Raw genomic sequence first — 16,691 nt, forward strand, 5'->3', positions numbered from 1 at the left:
TAGATGTAGATTTGCACAAAGGTATGAACTAAATGTACTTATCTAAATATGGACGATGAATTCATAATGATGAATGAATGTCTGCCTAATACTATATAATTTATGGCTGAACATAAGCACTTTAAGATGTTTTACATGAAGAGGGTAAAAATGAGTCTGAGAGGTGGTGACTTATTTTGAATCTTAGATAAAAATCTCCTTGATTGATGAATTAGACGCTAAGTCAGTGTAACTATTGACTTTGGTGGAGTTTCACTTGCTTACACCAGCTCTGAATTTGGCCATAAATGGCCCAAAGGATTAAATGAATCTATTGCTCTGTTCCTGTTTTATGATGATCAGTCTTACTTGTATAGACTGTGCTCTTACCAAAAAAGGCAGCATGTTCTAGTGGGTTAAGTCAGGAGTTCCTGAGTTATATCCTGGCTATGCCTCCAGCTCCTTGCATGGACTTGAGGAAGTGATTTAGTGCATCTGTGACCTGTATCTCTGTCTGTAAAATAAATATAGTAATATTTCCCTACCATACAAGGCTCGTGTGAAAATGAAGTAGTTTGTACATCACTGAAAAGATTAAGGTATTATAGACACAGTTAATAAAGGTTTTAATTGTTTGTGAGTAATACTGTTGGCACAATAAACATGTCACTTTCTTTAAAAAACTGATGTTAAGCAATTGGATTCCTAACCTGAAATTAGCAGGTTAAAATTAGAGCACACATAGCTGATGTCATGCACTTCACCGGGGGCACAGATCCAAGAAGACCATGAGTACTGGCTGAAAGTGCTGGGCCGGCAATCTGTAGCTTGTAAGGATATCTCTGTATTTGGTAGTAGAAATTAAGACTTTGCAGTGGTATGTTTTTTCATAAAGTAATTGGCTGCAAAATGAGGCTGTGCTTTTTAGTATAGTTTGGCTTGTTTGAAACTTTAATGAGCTTGAGGATTCAACATTGAACGTTTGTTAACGTTGTGATCTGCGAGTTATTCTAATTACTATGATATTTTGGTGTGGCATTTTCCCACAATTATTATATAATATCCCTTACTAAAACACTGCACTAAAACCTTTATAATTAAACACACGATAAAGAGTCAAACACTAGTAACAGGTATATGATCTCTGAAGATGAACATAAATCTCCTCAGTACTAATTCATTCCACTGACTATTCTAAGAGAAAGGAAGGAAACTCTCTTCTTTTCTCTTTTTTAAAGCTAGGCAGCTGCTCTTTCAACATTTTTTGCTTTTCATACTGTTTTGAGGGTGTTTGTAATGCAGTGTGATTAAGTGGAAATTGGATCAGTCTATTTTCAGTGGAAGGAATCTTCTAATACTGTGGGAGAAACTTTTGATGATGAAAGCTTTTAAGTTCCTGGCACATGAGTATGATTCTTCAGAGAGTGCTTGCTCATTTATTTGGTGTATGTACTAGAAGCATCCTTCTGAATTTCCTAGATACCAAGGACTTGATTCCCTGTTGTCCTTCACTTTGTGAAATCATTTACATCAGTGTAAAGAGGGTGTAAAATGCTGTTGAGTCAGAATGTTGGCATTGTACTCTTACTTTATACTAGTGTAAATGAATATACAAAACACAGGGCAACAGAGAATCGGGCTCCAAAGATGTTCCAGAATGTGTAGCGGTCACCGAGGTACTATGTAACAGGACTATGTTGTACTGGTGCTTTAGAACCAGAAGCAGATGGTTTGGGGGTGGGGTGGGGTGAAGTGGGGTGGGGGGAGGGCTCTGCTACACATCTGGTGGCTAGGAAGTTGATACCCAGGTATGCAGATGAGATGTTGAATTTAGAGACAGTATCTTTGTCTGGGCTGCTGGCTTCTGTCAATCTAAGGAACTTATAAGGCCTATATCGCTGTAGTTTCTGGGCCCCTCACAATCTTTTAATGTATTTATCCTCACAGCACCCCTGTGAGGTAAAGGATATAAGTGACGCACTGAGAGGTTAAGTGACTTGTCTGAGACCTAGTGGGTGGTCTGTGATACTCAAAGCCAGGACTCCTGGGTTCTTTACTAACACCTTAACCACTGGACAATGATCCCCTTCAGGGTCTTGAGGTCAGGTTCACGGGTCCATTGCACAGGTTTCTTGTGGGGACTGGATAGAGGAGTCCTTGCCTCATTGGTGGAGGTTTGTCTGTTCCCTGGTGGGATCCCATCCCTCTGAGGAGAATGGTAAAAAGAGACTCAAGGTCAGAGGACTTGGACAAAATCACACAAGTTGTGTTTTCCACATGTGGGAGAAATGAGAAATCCCCACTTGGGGATCCCATTATTTGTGAGCTGCCCTCTCTCCAAAGACCAAGGCAGGGGATGAACTAAGACAAAAAGTCACTTCAGAGGGAAAATGACTTTGAAATGTCAAACTTTTTGTCAAACATATTTCCTTTTTTGGCCAGCTCTAGTTATTGGTATGTGTTGTCTGAGCTGGGGAGAGAGCAGGCAGGTGAAGGTCTGTCAGCCGATGGGTCAAAGAAACATGGTGAGGGTAGTGTGATGGGGCTGGGGGCAGATGTGAAGATGTAAGCCAGGTGTGATGGGAGGTAGCTTTGGCAAAGTCACTGCTCCGTCAGTGAGTGAAATACAGAATAGAAATCACACGATTCAAAATGGGAAATTGAAATGGTAACTAAATGATGCAAGGTTTCAGAGTAGCAGCCATGTTAGTCTGTTTCCGCAAAAAGAAAAGGAGTACTTGTGGCACCTTAGAGACTAACAAATTTATCTGAGCATAAGCTTTCGTGAGCTACAGCTCACTTCATCGGGTGCATTCAGTGGAAAATACAGTGGGGAGATTTATATACACAGAGAACATGAAACAATGGGTGTTACCATACACACTGTAACGAGAGTGATCAGGTAAGGTGAGCTATTACCAGCAGGAGAGCGGGGGTGGGGTGGGGTGGGGGGAGAGAAAAAACCTTTTGTAGTGATAATCAAGGTAGGCCATTTCCAGCAGTTGACAAGAACTTCTGAGGAACAGTGGGTCGGGGGGAGAAGGGGTGGAATAAACATGGGGAAATAGTTTTCCTTTTTGTAATGACCCATCCACTCCCAGTCTTTATTCAAGCCTAAGTTAATTGTATCCAGTTTGCAAATTAATTCCAATTCAGCAGTCTCTCGTTGGAATCTGTTTTTGAAGTTTTTTTGTTGAAGAATTGCCACTTTTAGGTCTGTAATCGAGTGACCAAAGAGATTGAAGTGTTCTCCAACTGGTTTTTGAATGTTATAATTCTTTACGTCTGATTTGTGTCCATTTATTCTTTTACGTAGAGACTGTCCAGTTTGGCCAATGTACATGGCAGAGGGGCATTGCTGGCACATGATGGCATATATCACATTGGTAGATGTGCAGGTAAACGAGCCTCTGATAGTGTGGCTGATGTGATTAGGCCCTATGATAGTGTCCCCTGAATAGATATGTGGACACAGTTGGAAACGGGCTTTGTTGCAAGGATAGGTTCCTGGGCTAGTGGTTCTGTTGTGTGGTGTGTGGTTGCTGGCGAGTATTTGCTTCAGGTTGGGGGGCTGTCTGTAAGCAAGGACTGTCCTGTCTCCCAAGATCTGTGAGAGTGATGGGTCATCCTTCAGGATAGGTTGTAGATCCTTGATGATGCGTTGGAGAGGCTTTAGTTGGGGGCTGAAGATGATGGCTAGTGGCATTCTGTTATTTTCTTCGTTGGGTCTGTCCTGTAGTAGGTGACTTCTGGATACTCTTCTGGCTCTGTCAATCTGTTTCTTCACTTCAGCAGGTGGGTATTGTAGTTGTAAGAGTGCTTGATAGAGATCTTGTAGGTGTTTGTCTCTGTCTGAGGGGTTGGAGCAAATGTGGTTGTATCGTAGAGCTTGGCTGTAGACAATGGATCATGTGGTGTGGTCTGGATGAAAACTGGAGGCATGTAGGTAGGCACAGCGGTCAGTAGGTTTCCGGTATAGGGTGGTGTTTATGTGACCATCACTTATTAGCACCATAGTGTCTCGGAAGTGGATCTCTTGTGTGGATTGGTCTAGGCTGAGGTTGATGGTGGGGTAGAAATTGTTGAAATCATGGTGGAATTCCTCAAGAGCTTCTTTTCCATGGGTCCAGATGATGAAGATGTCATCAATGTAGCGCAAGTAGAGTAGGGGCATTAGGGGACGAGAGCTAAGGAAGTGTTGTTCTAAGTCAGCCATAAAAATGTTGGCATGCTGTGGGGCCATGCGGGTACCCATAGCAGTGCCGCTGATTTGAAGGTATACATTGTCCCCAAATGTGAAATAGTTATGGGTGAGGACAAAGTCACAAAGTTCAGCCACCAGGTTTTCCGTGACATTATCGGGGATACTGTTCCTGACGGCTTGTAGTCCATCTTTGTGTGGAATGTTGGTGTAGAGGGCTTCTACATCCATAGTGGCTTGGATGGTGTTTTCAGGAAGATCACTGATGGATTGTAGTTTCCTCAGGAAGTCAGTGGTGTCTCAAAGATAGCTAGGAGTGCTAGTAGTGTAGGGCGTGAGGAGGGAGTCTACATAGCCAGACAATCCTGCTGTCAGGGTGCCAATGCCTGAGATGATGGGGCGCCCAGGATTTCCAGATTTATGGATCTTGGGTAGCAGATAGAATACCCCTGGTTGGGGTTCCAGGGGTGTGTCTGTGCGGATTTGTTCTTGTGCTTTTTCAGGGAGTTTCTTGAACTTTTGGTTTCTTTTGGTAACCCTCAGTGGGATCAGAGGGTAATGGCTTGTAGAAAGTGGTGTTGGAGAGCTGCCTAGGAGCCTCTTGTTCATATTCCGACCTATTCATGATGACGACAGCACCTCCTTTGTCAGCCTTTTTGCCATATATATGCCATATATTTATTGCTGGCACATGATGGCATGTATGCCATCATGTGCCAGCAATGCCCCTCTGCCATGTACATTAGCCAAACTGGACAGTCTCTATGTAAAAGAATAAATGGACACAAATCAGACGTCAAGAATGATAACATTCAAAAACCAGTCGGAGAACACTTCAATCTCTTTGGTCACTCGATTACAGACCTAAAAGTGGCAAGTCTTCAACAGAAAAACTTCAAAAACAGACTCCAAGAGAGACTGCTGAATTGGAATTAATTTCCCCTCCGCTCACTGTTCCTCAGACGTTCTTGTCAACTGCTGGAAATGGCCCACCTTGATTATCACTACAAAAGGTTTTTTCTCTCTCCCCCTCCCCCCACTCTCCTGCTGGTAATAGCTCACCTTAAGTGATCACTCTCACAGTGTGTATGGTACACAGTGTGTATGGTACACTGTTACAGTGTGTATGGTAACACCCATTGTTTCATGTTCTCTGTGTATATAAATCTCCCCACTGTATTTTCCACCGAATGCATCCGATGAAGTGAGCTGTAGCTCACGAAAGCTTATGCTCAAATAAATTTGTTAGTCTCTAAGGTGCCACAAGTCCTCCTTTTCTTTTGAAATGATGGAAGTAATTCAAATGAAAAATCAGGCCTGGGGCTAAGGTGCTGTGTGTATTGGATAATAAAAAGAGTTTGCAATGGAGTAAAGGAATGCTCTCCAAAGGACATGCTTTATTTTTTCTCTTAGGCTTTATTCAGCTACTTGGAAATCAAAGGGAGCTTTCTCCATGGACTTCAACAGGAGCAGGATTTGGGTCTTATTACCTTGGTAAATGGCTCCCTCTAGAGTAGACAATAGGACATGTGTGTCATTTAGAAGAGGGCTAGTCTTTTAGAATGACGTGGCTGGCAGTTTGTGTAATGCTTATTGTATTACCTGAAAACTAAAACGATCCCCTCCAGAGAGCATCCCATCTGTGCTAGTCGCAGATATATTCTGCTCTGAAAATCAGAACTGAAGGCCAGAAGTGCGGGCCATTGCTAGGCGCTAAAACTTGAACGACTGAGACTCATCAAACTACCTGAGTATGTAACTTATTCTTACCTACCATTTTACCTTTGCTGATTGCTTTAGATCTAAGATAATGATCTTCTGAGTTCTGGCCTCATGGTGATTCATGTCAGGGAGCAATAATATCAAAGAGGATCTCTCTGCAGCTATTACCTCAGCAACTGATCTTCTGTTTTCAGATCTCTTACAAAATTCTGTATTTAGATTAAATATTTTGTGCCAAATACAATAAAGATGTCATTGTGCTTTGGATCTGTACATGCAGACAATTCACAGATATAAAAGTTGAACCAGTTGCTCCAAAGTCTCTTTATTAATTGAGGCTTTCTTGTTTCAGAGGTGTTGTCAAAGTTGACATAAATCTGCAGAAGGTGGACATTGACCAATGTTCAAGTGAGGGATGGTTTTCAGGAACTCACAAATGCCATCTCAACAATTCTGAGGTAAGAGAATTAGTTTTTATTATTACAGTTGAGTTCAATTCTCTATCTTTCCATCATGTAACACTTTGCTTTGTGTTTACTGTATGTTGTGCTTTATATTTTTCTTTAAAGGCAATTTGTGCTGTAAAGATTTTCCTGTGCCTCAGGGTATTATGGTAGTATATGAATAGTAGGAATATCAGCACAAAATAAAACTGAATCTCACTCTGCAGACATAACAGCGTTAGCGGCAAAGAAGATTATCTGTGAAATGACTTATGAAGTTTTGCTTGAGAGTCAAATAATAGACATTACTTTATACAATGTCTTAAAATAGCCTTGCAATTAAAGTCTATCACTTTTGGCTGGGCAAACCCATTGTGGATTATATAACAGAACTGGTTGAAACGCTGATGGTATTCATTCAAAAAGACTTGCTTTTGTATGTGCATTTGGATGAGTAATATGCAGTAAGAGGGAAAATTGGATTTTGTATTTTTTTCTCTTAAAATAGAAATGCTAACACTTTGACAGAGCTGGCTAAATATTTTAGTGTTCCACATCTTCCTGCACTACTTCTCTCCCCCCTCAGTCACTCTCCCTCAAGGGTCTGTGATTAGCTCAGTTTGTAGCTGCATCACAGATCATCCAAACTGGACAGTCACCTATATGCAATGAGACTTTGACACTGGAATACTGATTAGAATACTAATTAGATTCTTGGTATTTTTATTTATATGGGAGATATTTTCAAAGGCACAAATTAGAGTCGTGTCCAACTCCCCTTTACTTTAAATGGGAATTGGGTACCTAACTACCCTTTCTACCTCTGAAAAACTCCCAAATAGTTATCAAAACATACATAGACAATTGTTGCTTTCCTCTGCGTTAGGTGGTGGTGTCATCAGTAGAGCTGGTCAGAAATTTTTCAACAAAATGTGTTGTGTTGTAAAATGTCAATTAGTTGAAACCAAAGCTGTTTGTGGGAAAAGGTCGGTTTCAGCAGATTTCTCAGGTAGAAAACTCTTTTTGGGGGAAAAAAATAGTTCTGAAGTCTTAAAAATGTCCCATTTCTTTGAAAAGAAATTGTTCTTTTAATTTTTGGAAAAAACTTTGTTTTAAAATTTAAGCTAATTGTAGTTTAAAAAAAGTTTAAATTTGTTTAAAATGAAACGTTTACAATGACCTGAATTAAAAAAATTTCAGATTGTTTGTTTGTTGGTTTGTTAATTTGCAAAAGTTTTCAAGATCTTTTGAATTTTTGTCCAGGTTCAGGACAGGAAAACCTTTGAAATCTTGAAATTTTTCCTGCGATGGTAAAACAGTTTTCTGCTCAGCTCTCATCATCAGTGAATGCCACCCTTTAAAATGTAATAGTCATCCTGAGCTTAAGGCCAATAGTTGTATTTTTTGGGGGGGCAAGTATTGTCTTCTCCTCCTTTACGTCACAAACAGGGACATAAGTAGGGTGAGGGTGGGTATTGGGTTAAATTTCTTCCTGCAACCAAGGAGAAAAGGAAAAATCTGAGAGGGAGCCTCAATAATGTTAAATTAAAATGGAGAGAACAATGAAAGAAGGGGACAGTACTGGTTTTTAACTCACTTTAGACCTGATCCAAAGCCCACTGAAGTCTTTCCATTTACTTTAGTAGGCATCGGATCAAGCCCTATCCTTTACATTTTAGAAAGTGAGGTCACAGAGTCAAACCAACACAGACATATTTTCATAATCAAACTTTCCTCCCAAATCTGAGATCTAACAAGGGTATGCTGGGCAGAGCACCCTGGCTGTGAAAAAGGGGTTTTCCTTATGAATGTGACTTTTAGTAAAATTGCTGTAATTTCACATGCCTCCCATTTTATTACAGCACGTGAAGCAAGTGGAGTGTTACTTTGGTAAATTTAGTGGTGTGGTTAGATGTTAGCTGTGTGTTATCTCAACTGGGAAGTCTCTGATGCTTGGGATGCGCTTCCTCTGCTAGGGGAAGTATGTAACCCACACATCTCCTGGGTGTGGTATTCTGTCCCCGCTAGTGGCACTGAGACCACTTAAAGATTAATGACTCTGTTACAGTCTTAGCTAACGGCCACGTGGCTTTTAGCTTATGCAGTAGAGGCTCATGCACTAAGCTCCAGAGGTCCCAGGTTCGATCTTGACAACCAGGGTCTGTTAGTGTTACAACTGCACAATGTGATTTTGGCTTTGGGGAGTCACCAAAGGTAACCTCACTGGGTGACTGAAAAATTTCAGTGATTGCCTCTGTACCTATGAAAAATAGTATGTGATCATGTAATTGCAAAACTTTCATAATACAAATGCACAAAGGGACCGAAATAAGGTTGCATGAGCAGCCTTAATTCTTGCATTTCATAATTTCTGAGTGCTTGACTTTGCAACTTGAATTTTCTTTGAATGTAGGGTTGGGTTTTTTGGAGAGGGGAAACATAATGTATACACATTGTCTATTGTTCCCTCTTCTCTCTAACCTGTCTGTCCTTAGATTGTTAGCTCCTCAGAGCAGGGACTGTCCCTTCTAGAATATCTAGACAGTGTCCTAGCACATCACTGACATTATCATAACAAAAATAATTAGCCACTATGTGGTGGCCCTTCTGAGGGGCTTCTACTGGCTTGGGGAGGGGGAAGCATGCATCTTAGGGCATGTCTACACTTACGGCAGAGTGATCGATCCACTGGGGGATGATTTATCGCGTCTCGTGAAGATGCGATAAATCGACCACCGAGCGCTCTCCCATCGACTCTGGTACTCCACTGGAGTGAGAAGCGGAGGCGGAGTTGATGGAGGAGTGGCAGCAGTCGACCTACCGCAGTGAAGATACCACAGTAAGTAGCTCTAAGTACGTCGACTTCAGCTACGCTATTTTTGTATCTGAAGTTGTGTAACTTAGACCGACTTAGCTTGCCTCCCCCTCCCCCAGTGTAGACCAGGCCTGAGCCTGCTTTCAGTGTCTTTAGGCCTTTCTGTTTGCTCCTTTTGCTTCCTTTCATGTTGTATAAGAAAAGTGGAGCCCAGGCGTGTGTGATCCAGGTGCTTTATTCCTACTGTCTTCTGCCGACCATATTAACTCTCCAGCTTCTAGAAAACTCACTAGCACAGATCTTCCTCAAAAAGGGAGATGTGCCAAGGGTTTCAATTGGTGCAATTGAATTGGTCAATCACTGAACAGAATGTTTAGTAAAATAATCCTTTATGCAGTTTTCTTACTCGTCCCTCAAAGTTTTTGTAATACAGGAAAGTTCTTATGCAGCAGCATCATCATTCCGTGTTCCAGCACAGAGTCCTTTCTTGGCTTCTTCTGATGTTCCCTAAGACAGATTCTTCCCTCACAGCAAAGTTTAACTTGTAAGTTTTCTTATAACTCCCTTCATCTCATATATTTTTTAACATATTTTAAAACATACTGTTACTTAGCACAGTCAATGAGTAACAGGCCTTTAGGCACAATATTGTGTAAGTGGCAAATAGGAAGTTTCTCTATGGAAGATTCGGAGGGTCTTTGTGGGGAAGACAAAGAGGAAATAGTAAGAAGGAACTTAATAAGGGCAGTTGGTCAATTCTTCACCTCAGTATCATAGTCCTATGTTTTTAGGGGCACTCCTGTGTGCAATCAATTATCATGAATAAGATTATTTTATTTAGGGCTAGTAATATCCCATCAGCTATTTAAGTACATTTATCAAACTCATTGCCATAGTATCTGAATGCTCTTAGTCCTGGTACCCCTACAGAGACCATACAAGTCAGAGTGTGTGACCTGGTCTAGCCTTGTGCATGACAGACAGAATTGTTTAGTAAATTCCAGTTATTTGAAAGTGTTGAAATCCAGTCTGTATTGTGGGTCACTTTAAGCCTGATCCAAAGCCCATTGAAGTTAATGGGAGTCTCTCTCCATTGACTTCAATTAGATTTGGATCAGAGTCTAAGGGGATGATTTAGAGATCCCAGATCCTCTAAAGCATCTGGTACTGGCCACTGTCAGGCACTGCAATTGTTGGACCACTGGTTTTATCCAGGAGGCAACTCTTACGTTTCTATTCCATTTTCTGTGTGCTGTACCTCTAAATGTAGAAGAGACCCATGCCCTACTCTAGGCCCCTGCTGCATGGGCACCTACCATTTCACTTTACATGCACAATGTTAGTGAGAAACTATATTCTCTGATTCATGAAAACAAAATCTTTGTTCCCCTTGATCTCCGGTAAATCATTCACATCGGAAATACAGGTTTTGCTCTTTGTCCATTCAAAAATGAAACAGAAACTAATGGTTTAACTTACAGAAAAACTTTACATTTTATCTTTAAACTGTAACAGAGCACCACTTATTTCTCTAGAACAAGCAACCGTGGTGTTTAGATAAACAAATTTTCAAACAAATGAAGGACCTATAATGCAGGGGGACATCAGGGGACATAAGTCAACTCTGGCTAACATTTTTTGGATAACAGGGAGTTGGTTAAGCAAGATTATACTGCAGTGAAGTAACTGGCAATGGTCCTTCCACAGCAAAATCTATTATTACTTCAAATCTCATAAACATCTGCTAGTGACACTTTCCTATCAATAACATAAACTGCCAGTCACTTCTCTGCCTACCACTACAGTGTTGGACATTCTGTCTTGTTTTTTCATTCTGGGCTTTTTGCATAGACTCTTCCATCTAAGATGCCACTCTTCCTCAGCTGTTGGTACTTTCACAGCTGCTGCAGTGTCTCCCTTGAAGCATTTCTGCAGTGCCACTCTGTCTCATAGCACTTCTCAGTTGACACTTTACAGTACTTTTCAGAATGGAAAACCTAGTTGAAAGGTCAGAGTTTCAAAATTGCTGAAAGTAATATTTAGCCGCATACCCTGAGCTTTTTATTTATTGCTAGCAAAATGTTGTATAAGTACTTCATGGAATAAGCTTCTAAGTTAAAATTGCATTGTGCATGGTGAATAACTATGCAGGCAAGTAACAATAATGGTTTAACAAAGTTTGGCTGTAGGAATGATGCAAACCTAGCATTAATACTTTCAATGCAAGGATAAAAATGAGGTTGTGTAGTTATTGTTCCAGTCTCCTTTGGGACTGACCTATTAAAGCCAATTCTGACCTATTAAAGCCAATGGTCTAAGGTGTATGGGGTTTCTGTTCCTCCACTTCCCAGACAAAGCAAAACAATAAAAATAAGGTCACAATAAATGGAAGTATTTGGTGGTGTGAGAAATGACTGCTGTGTTCTGCCCCAGCGGTGGCTGCATTTCAGTGTTTGCACATAGTGATGCCAGAATGAGAAGTGCATACAAATGCAACTTATGAAATCAATAGAAGCTAGGCACCTAGGCATTGATGAAAATCCCACTAGGTGTTCATTTGTATCTTCAGGTACCTAATACCACAGGGACTAGAGTGATCAGGGGCCACAAAAGTACCTAGACAGACGTTTCCACGTAGGTACTTTTATAGCCCATAATCTCCATACTTTTATGGCTCAGCAATACAGTGATAAGTGCCATGCATGCCTAGGAGTAAGTGTTTGCAGGGCCCTCTGTTAGTTCATTCATTCATCATGTTAAAGAGTCAAGGAGCAGATCTCAGCTGAGTAATGTTATATCTCCAACAGTGAAGCTACAACAACTTACACCACCTGAGGATCTGATCCTAAAACTTAATGCTGGGCCGGCATGTCAGATTCGTAACTGGAAAATAAACATAGTGAGCAGCTTGCTTTTGAGATTTGAATGTGTCTTTAGAATTCCAGTACCAATTTCTAGAAGGGGAGCTTATGTGTACATTTCTGTATTTATTTTTAAAGGCTGGCAATGTTCTCACTTCACATCACTGAACTTTACATGGCTTTCTAGATGGGGCTAATAATGAAGAAATTTGTATGCGCTTTACTTAACTATTGTGGGATGTTTAACTTAAATTCTTTTTGAGGCAAAAATATTGGAAGAACATTCTTACTGTGAGGAAAATTTAACTGCCTTCTGCTTTTACTAATGTTTGAGTGAAATTTCTGTATTAGAAATTAAAATCAAAATGAATCTTCCATGCTCCTCATCCTGAAAAAGACACAATTTTTAGTAAAATTAGATAGCATTTTCCAGTGTGGCTGATAGTAAATTAAATTAAATTATTATTAGCATAAACTAAGGACTGAAAAATATGCGCTGTTAATGCTCATATTGTTATGAATCATAAGAAAATGGTGACAAAAAAAGTACTCACCAGAAACTTAGAACCATAGGGTTAGAAGGGATCGCAAAGGTCATATAGTCCAACCCCCGCCAAGATGTGGGATTTGTTGTGACTAAACCATCCAAGACAGATGGCTAGCCAGCCTCCTTTTGAAAACCTCCAGTGAAGGAGCTTCCACAACCTCTCTAGGCAGTCTGTTCCATTGTCCTACTGTCCTTACAGTTAGGAAGTTTTTCCTGAGATTTAATCTAAATCTGCTATGCTGTTGTTTGAACCCATTGCCTCTTGTCCTGCCCTCTGTGGCATGAGAGAACAACTTTTCTCCATCTTTTTTATGGCAGCATTTCACGTATTTGAAGACCACGATCATGTCCTCCCCTTAATCTCCTCTTTTCCGAACAAAACATACCCAGTTCCTTCAGCCTTTCCTCAGCCTTAAATTGAGGTCTCTAGAGCACAGCATCCATCTTTAAATGTCACCTGTCGTTGGGAATAGAAGAAATATAAAGGTGATACAGTTAATATTTTTCCTTTTGCTATTATTATGGGAAATGATTTTAGCATCTATTTGGCAAGTGTGGGCTTGTGAATTGCATTTTATCTGCAGGTGTAATGTCAAACGCACATTTTATTTCTATAGAGTACCTTTCATAAAAAGTATTGTGTGCCACTTTGCAGAGTTGCAGGCTTTCATACAGGCAAAAAACAGAGAGAGAGGAGAATGATGGAAACAGCAGAACTTTGAGGGATAGATTTGGTATGGCTGAGGTGCAGCCTTCCTTTGTGCCCATATTTCTGTGCCCACAAAGGGTTCAGAAATATACCATGAGAATGAACTCCTTGTGGAATGAATGGAACGTACAATGGTGCAGCTAAATCAGAAAATTAGCAAAAGCTCAAACTTAGCTAAAATAAACATGAGTATGTGTACACAAGCAGGGGAAATCCCACCCCTTGCTTGTAGTGTAGATAGAGCCTTAGAGAGAAGACAAGTAAGAGGGGGTATGATAACTACACCATAGTAAATGCTTTAGATAAGGTAGATTGGGCACTTTTACTCACCTTCTCACAATACAAGAACAGGGGAAAACATTTAAAACCGATGAAAGGAAATATACTTTTTTCAAACAATGCACACTTTGCGGGTATTTGTGCCTCCAAGTACCCAAATGTGCACCTACTATCAGTTTTGTGCTTGCAATTCAAATGCAAGAGCAAATTGTATTTCCAAATGGAATGCTGCCTTTCTGAAATTTCCCCCCAAAGTTTGGTAAAAATGCAAGTGTAACCCACTGGTGAATGTGTTACAGGTCCCCCCTTCACCTGCACCCCCAAGGCCAATCCACAAAATATATGAGTTGTTACAGCCCCTAGCTAGAGAGCGCTGACTCTTTAGCTTAAGCTGTAGCAATTCTTGCTTTTATCTCTGGAATGCCCAGGTCAATCCCTATTGTATGATGGCTGCCTTCTGGACCAACACAAGTAAATACTTTAACATTTATTCATGTGAGAGAGTGACCTGGCATGAAATGGTTTTACACGAGGAATGACGTATTCTCATATTTGATAGAAAGCTTTATCTTCCTAAATGAGTGGTTGGAATTTGAGGTGTAATTCCTTCCTCTCTCCCTAGTCCAGTAAACATCGGCAAAGGTTGTTCAAACATGCCGTAAACACACAGGATTAAAGCTGAGGGGGGATATTGATTTCAAACATAAGGCTATGATACCCATGGTTTCCTTGTTGTCTTTTCAACCTAGGAGGCTAGCTTGAAAGCGTCAGCAGCTTCTGGAAGGGTAGTTTGGCATTTTGGAATGTAGGCAGCCCTGAAGTTTGAGCAATAAAATGTTTAATTTTTGGATGGGGACAATGGTTTGGGTAACTTGGAGGGAAAGAGGCAGATAGCAAAATGGACTATGATTGGGGAGTCTCATCATTCTGAGGTGACTCCTGGGGTCCGGGAAGGTGGTGATGAAATTTGGATTAGGACTTTCTCTGATGATTGATTGAATGGGGAGTTGCAGCTTGGATGGCACAGGTAGAAGTAGGTTGGAACCAATTCTGTGAGGTCAAGTGAGAATGGAGGTTAAAGCCTATTGAAACACCCGGGGTAGCTCTCACTCAGTGAGGAAGGGGAGCTGTGGGGAACTGTGGCTTACCTAAGCCCAGGGAAACCAGGGACAGCTCATCTTTTAACAGAGAGCAGTGTTCTCCCACCTGCTCTCCTTCATTTTAACAGCTGAGAGGGAAGCAGTATCCCTGAGGAACACATGGACCAGAGACTTGGTTCTGTGGGGCTGAGAGAGGGAATGGGTGGCAGCTGCAGTTCACAGAGACTCAGAAGTGAAGTGAGTGGAACATGCAATGGTGCAGCTAAATCAGGAAAAACAATGCCTTTAAAGTTTCCCAAGAGGAACACTTTCCAATATCATTGTCAAACATTGGAAAAACTGTTGACTGAAGTTCTCCTAGGCAAGTGGAGGTGAGACGAGGTCAGCATCCAACATGATAAGATCCCAATGGGTTATGTCAAGTAAAATTTCCAAGTAATCACTTACAGATATTTTCCATCTAGGCCATTATGAAACAGGCACCCAGCATAAAAAGGACGGAAAGGAATGTGATATGTTGGTGATACAATCTGAGTGTGGACATAGATTGCAGAATGTGGTTAACATTCAGTCTGGCAGTGATACTCTTTGGAAGTGCAGGCAGAAAGCAATAAAGTTATGGACTTGAGATGTGGCAGCAGGAAAATATAAACAGGGGCATAGAGAATGGATGGAGATATAGTTTCTAGAAGGAAGAAAGATCTTTTGGTGGTAGAAAGGACTTGAGCACCAAATACTATACAAAATCTTGGGCTAAGAAGGAGAGCTAAGATTGAAACAACAAAAATGAGTTAGGAGCAGCACAGAGTAGTTAATAGGTGTAGAATATTGCAGCTAACACCTCGTAGAACCGACTGGGGAAAGAAATATTTGTCTCTGTCACATTCATAGTTGCAAGAAAAATTGCTACTCATACAATTCTGAGTATCTGGGAAGCATTCAGCAAACACAGAACATCTCAGACTGCTTTTTAAAATAATATAGCTTTGCATCATCAGTGTTCGTGGGAAAAGTCTCTCTCTGATAGCAAATTGGATCTAGTCTAGCACACAATTATATAAAATATGGCAGAGGCTTGTCAGAACTTTCAGTGATAAATAGAGCCCTACCAAATTCATGGTCATGAAAAACACGTCATGGACCATGAAATCTGGTCTTTTGTGTACTTTTACACTGTACTATACAGATTTCACAGGGGAGACCAGCGTTTCTCAAACTGAGAGTCCCAACCCCAAAAAGGGGTTGCAAGGTTATTGTAGGAGGCACATAGTAGTGCCACCCTTACTTCTGTGCTGCCTTCAGAGCTGGCTGGAAAGCGGCAGCTGCTGGCCAGGCGCCCAGCTCTGAAGGCAGCATTGCCAGCAGCAGCACAGCAGTAAGGGTAGCAATGGGTGGCCGAAGAGTGGTGGCTGCTTTCTGAGAGCCCAGCTCTGAAGGCAGCAGCACAGAAGTAAGGGTAGCAATACTATACAATGCCATCCTTACTTATGCATGGCTGCTGGCAGTGGCACTGCCTTCAGAGCTGGGCTCCCAGCCAGCAGCTGCCACTCTCTGGCCGCCCAGCTCTGAAGGCAGTGCTGCCACCACCAGCAGCGCAGAAGTAAGGGTGGCAGTACCACAACCCTCCTACAATAACCTTGCAACCCCCCCACTACCTCATTTTGGGTCAGGACCCGTACAGCTACAACGCCATGACATTTCAGGTTTATATATCTGAAATCATGAAATTTATGATTTTTAAAATCCTATGACCATGAAATTGTCTAAAATGGACCCTGAATTTGCTAGGGCCCTAGTGATAAACAAGGTGTCCGGCAAATCAACTTTTCAGTACAGCGAAGAGTCAGGTTGCTTGGCTACAGTACTCTTTGCCTTTTTAAGAAAGCGTTAACTGACTCAGTGTTACACAAGAGTTAAACTTGGCTTCTTACTGTTTCCCTCAAAAGGAGAGAGCCTTATCAACCAATGCCTGATTCCTAGTAGCTTTGCTAACTCAGTACTCTGCATTCATCCAGTTTAGATTCTATTTACTGTT

General features: G+C 41.2%; 1 protein-coding gene across 1 annotated transcript in view; it reads left to right on the forward strand.

Annotated features, from left to right (window-relative positions):
• GPR158 (G protein-coupled receptor 158) overlaps positions 1-16,691 on the forward strand; it is a 306,945-nt gene that overhangs the window by 17,047 nt on the left and 273,207 nt on the right. Inside the window, exon 2 of the mRNA XM_007058480.3 lies at positions 6,255-6,360. Within this exon, the coding sequence (XP_007058542.3) occupies positions 6,255-6,360 (106 nt within the window). The remainder of the gene's footprint in view (positions 1-6,254; positions 6,361-16,691) is intronic.

Source organism: Chelonia mydas, chromosome 2 (assembly GCF_015237465.2).
Source record: "Chelonia mydas isolate rCheMyd1 chromosome 2, rCheMyd1.pri.v2, whole genome shotgun sequence".
NCBI classification, from domain to species: domain Eukaryota; kingdom Metazoa; phylum Chordata; order Testudines; family Cheloniidae; genus Chelonia; species Chelonia mydas.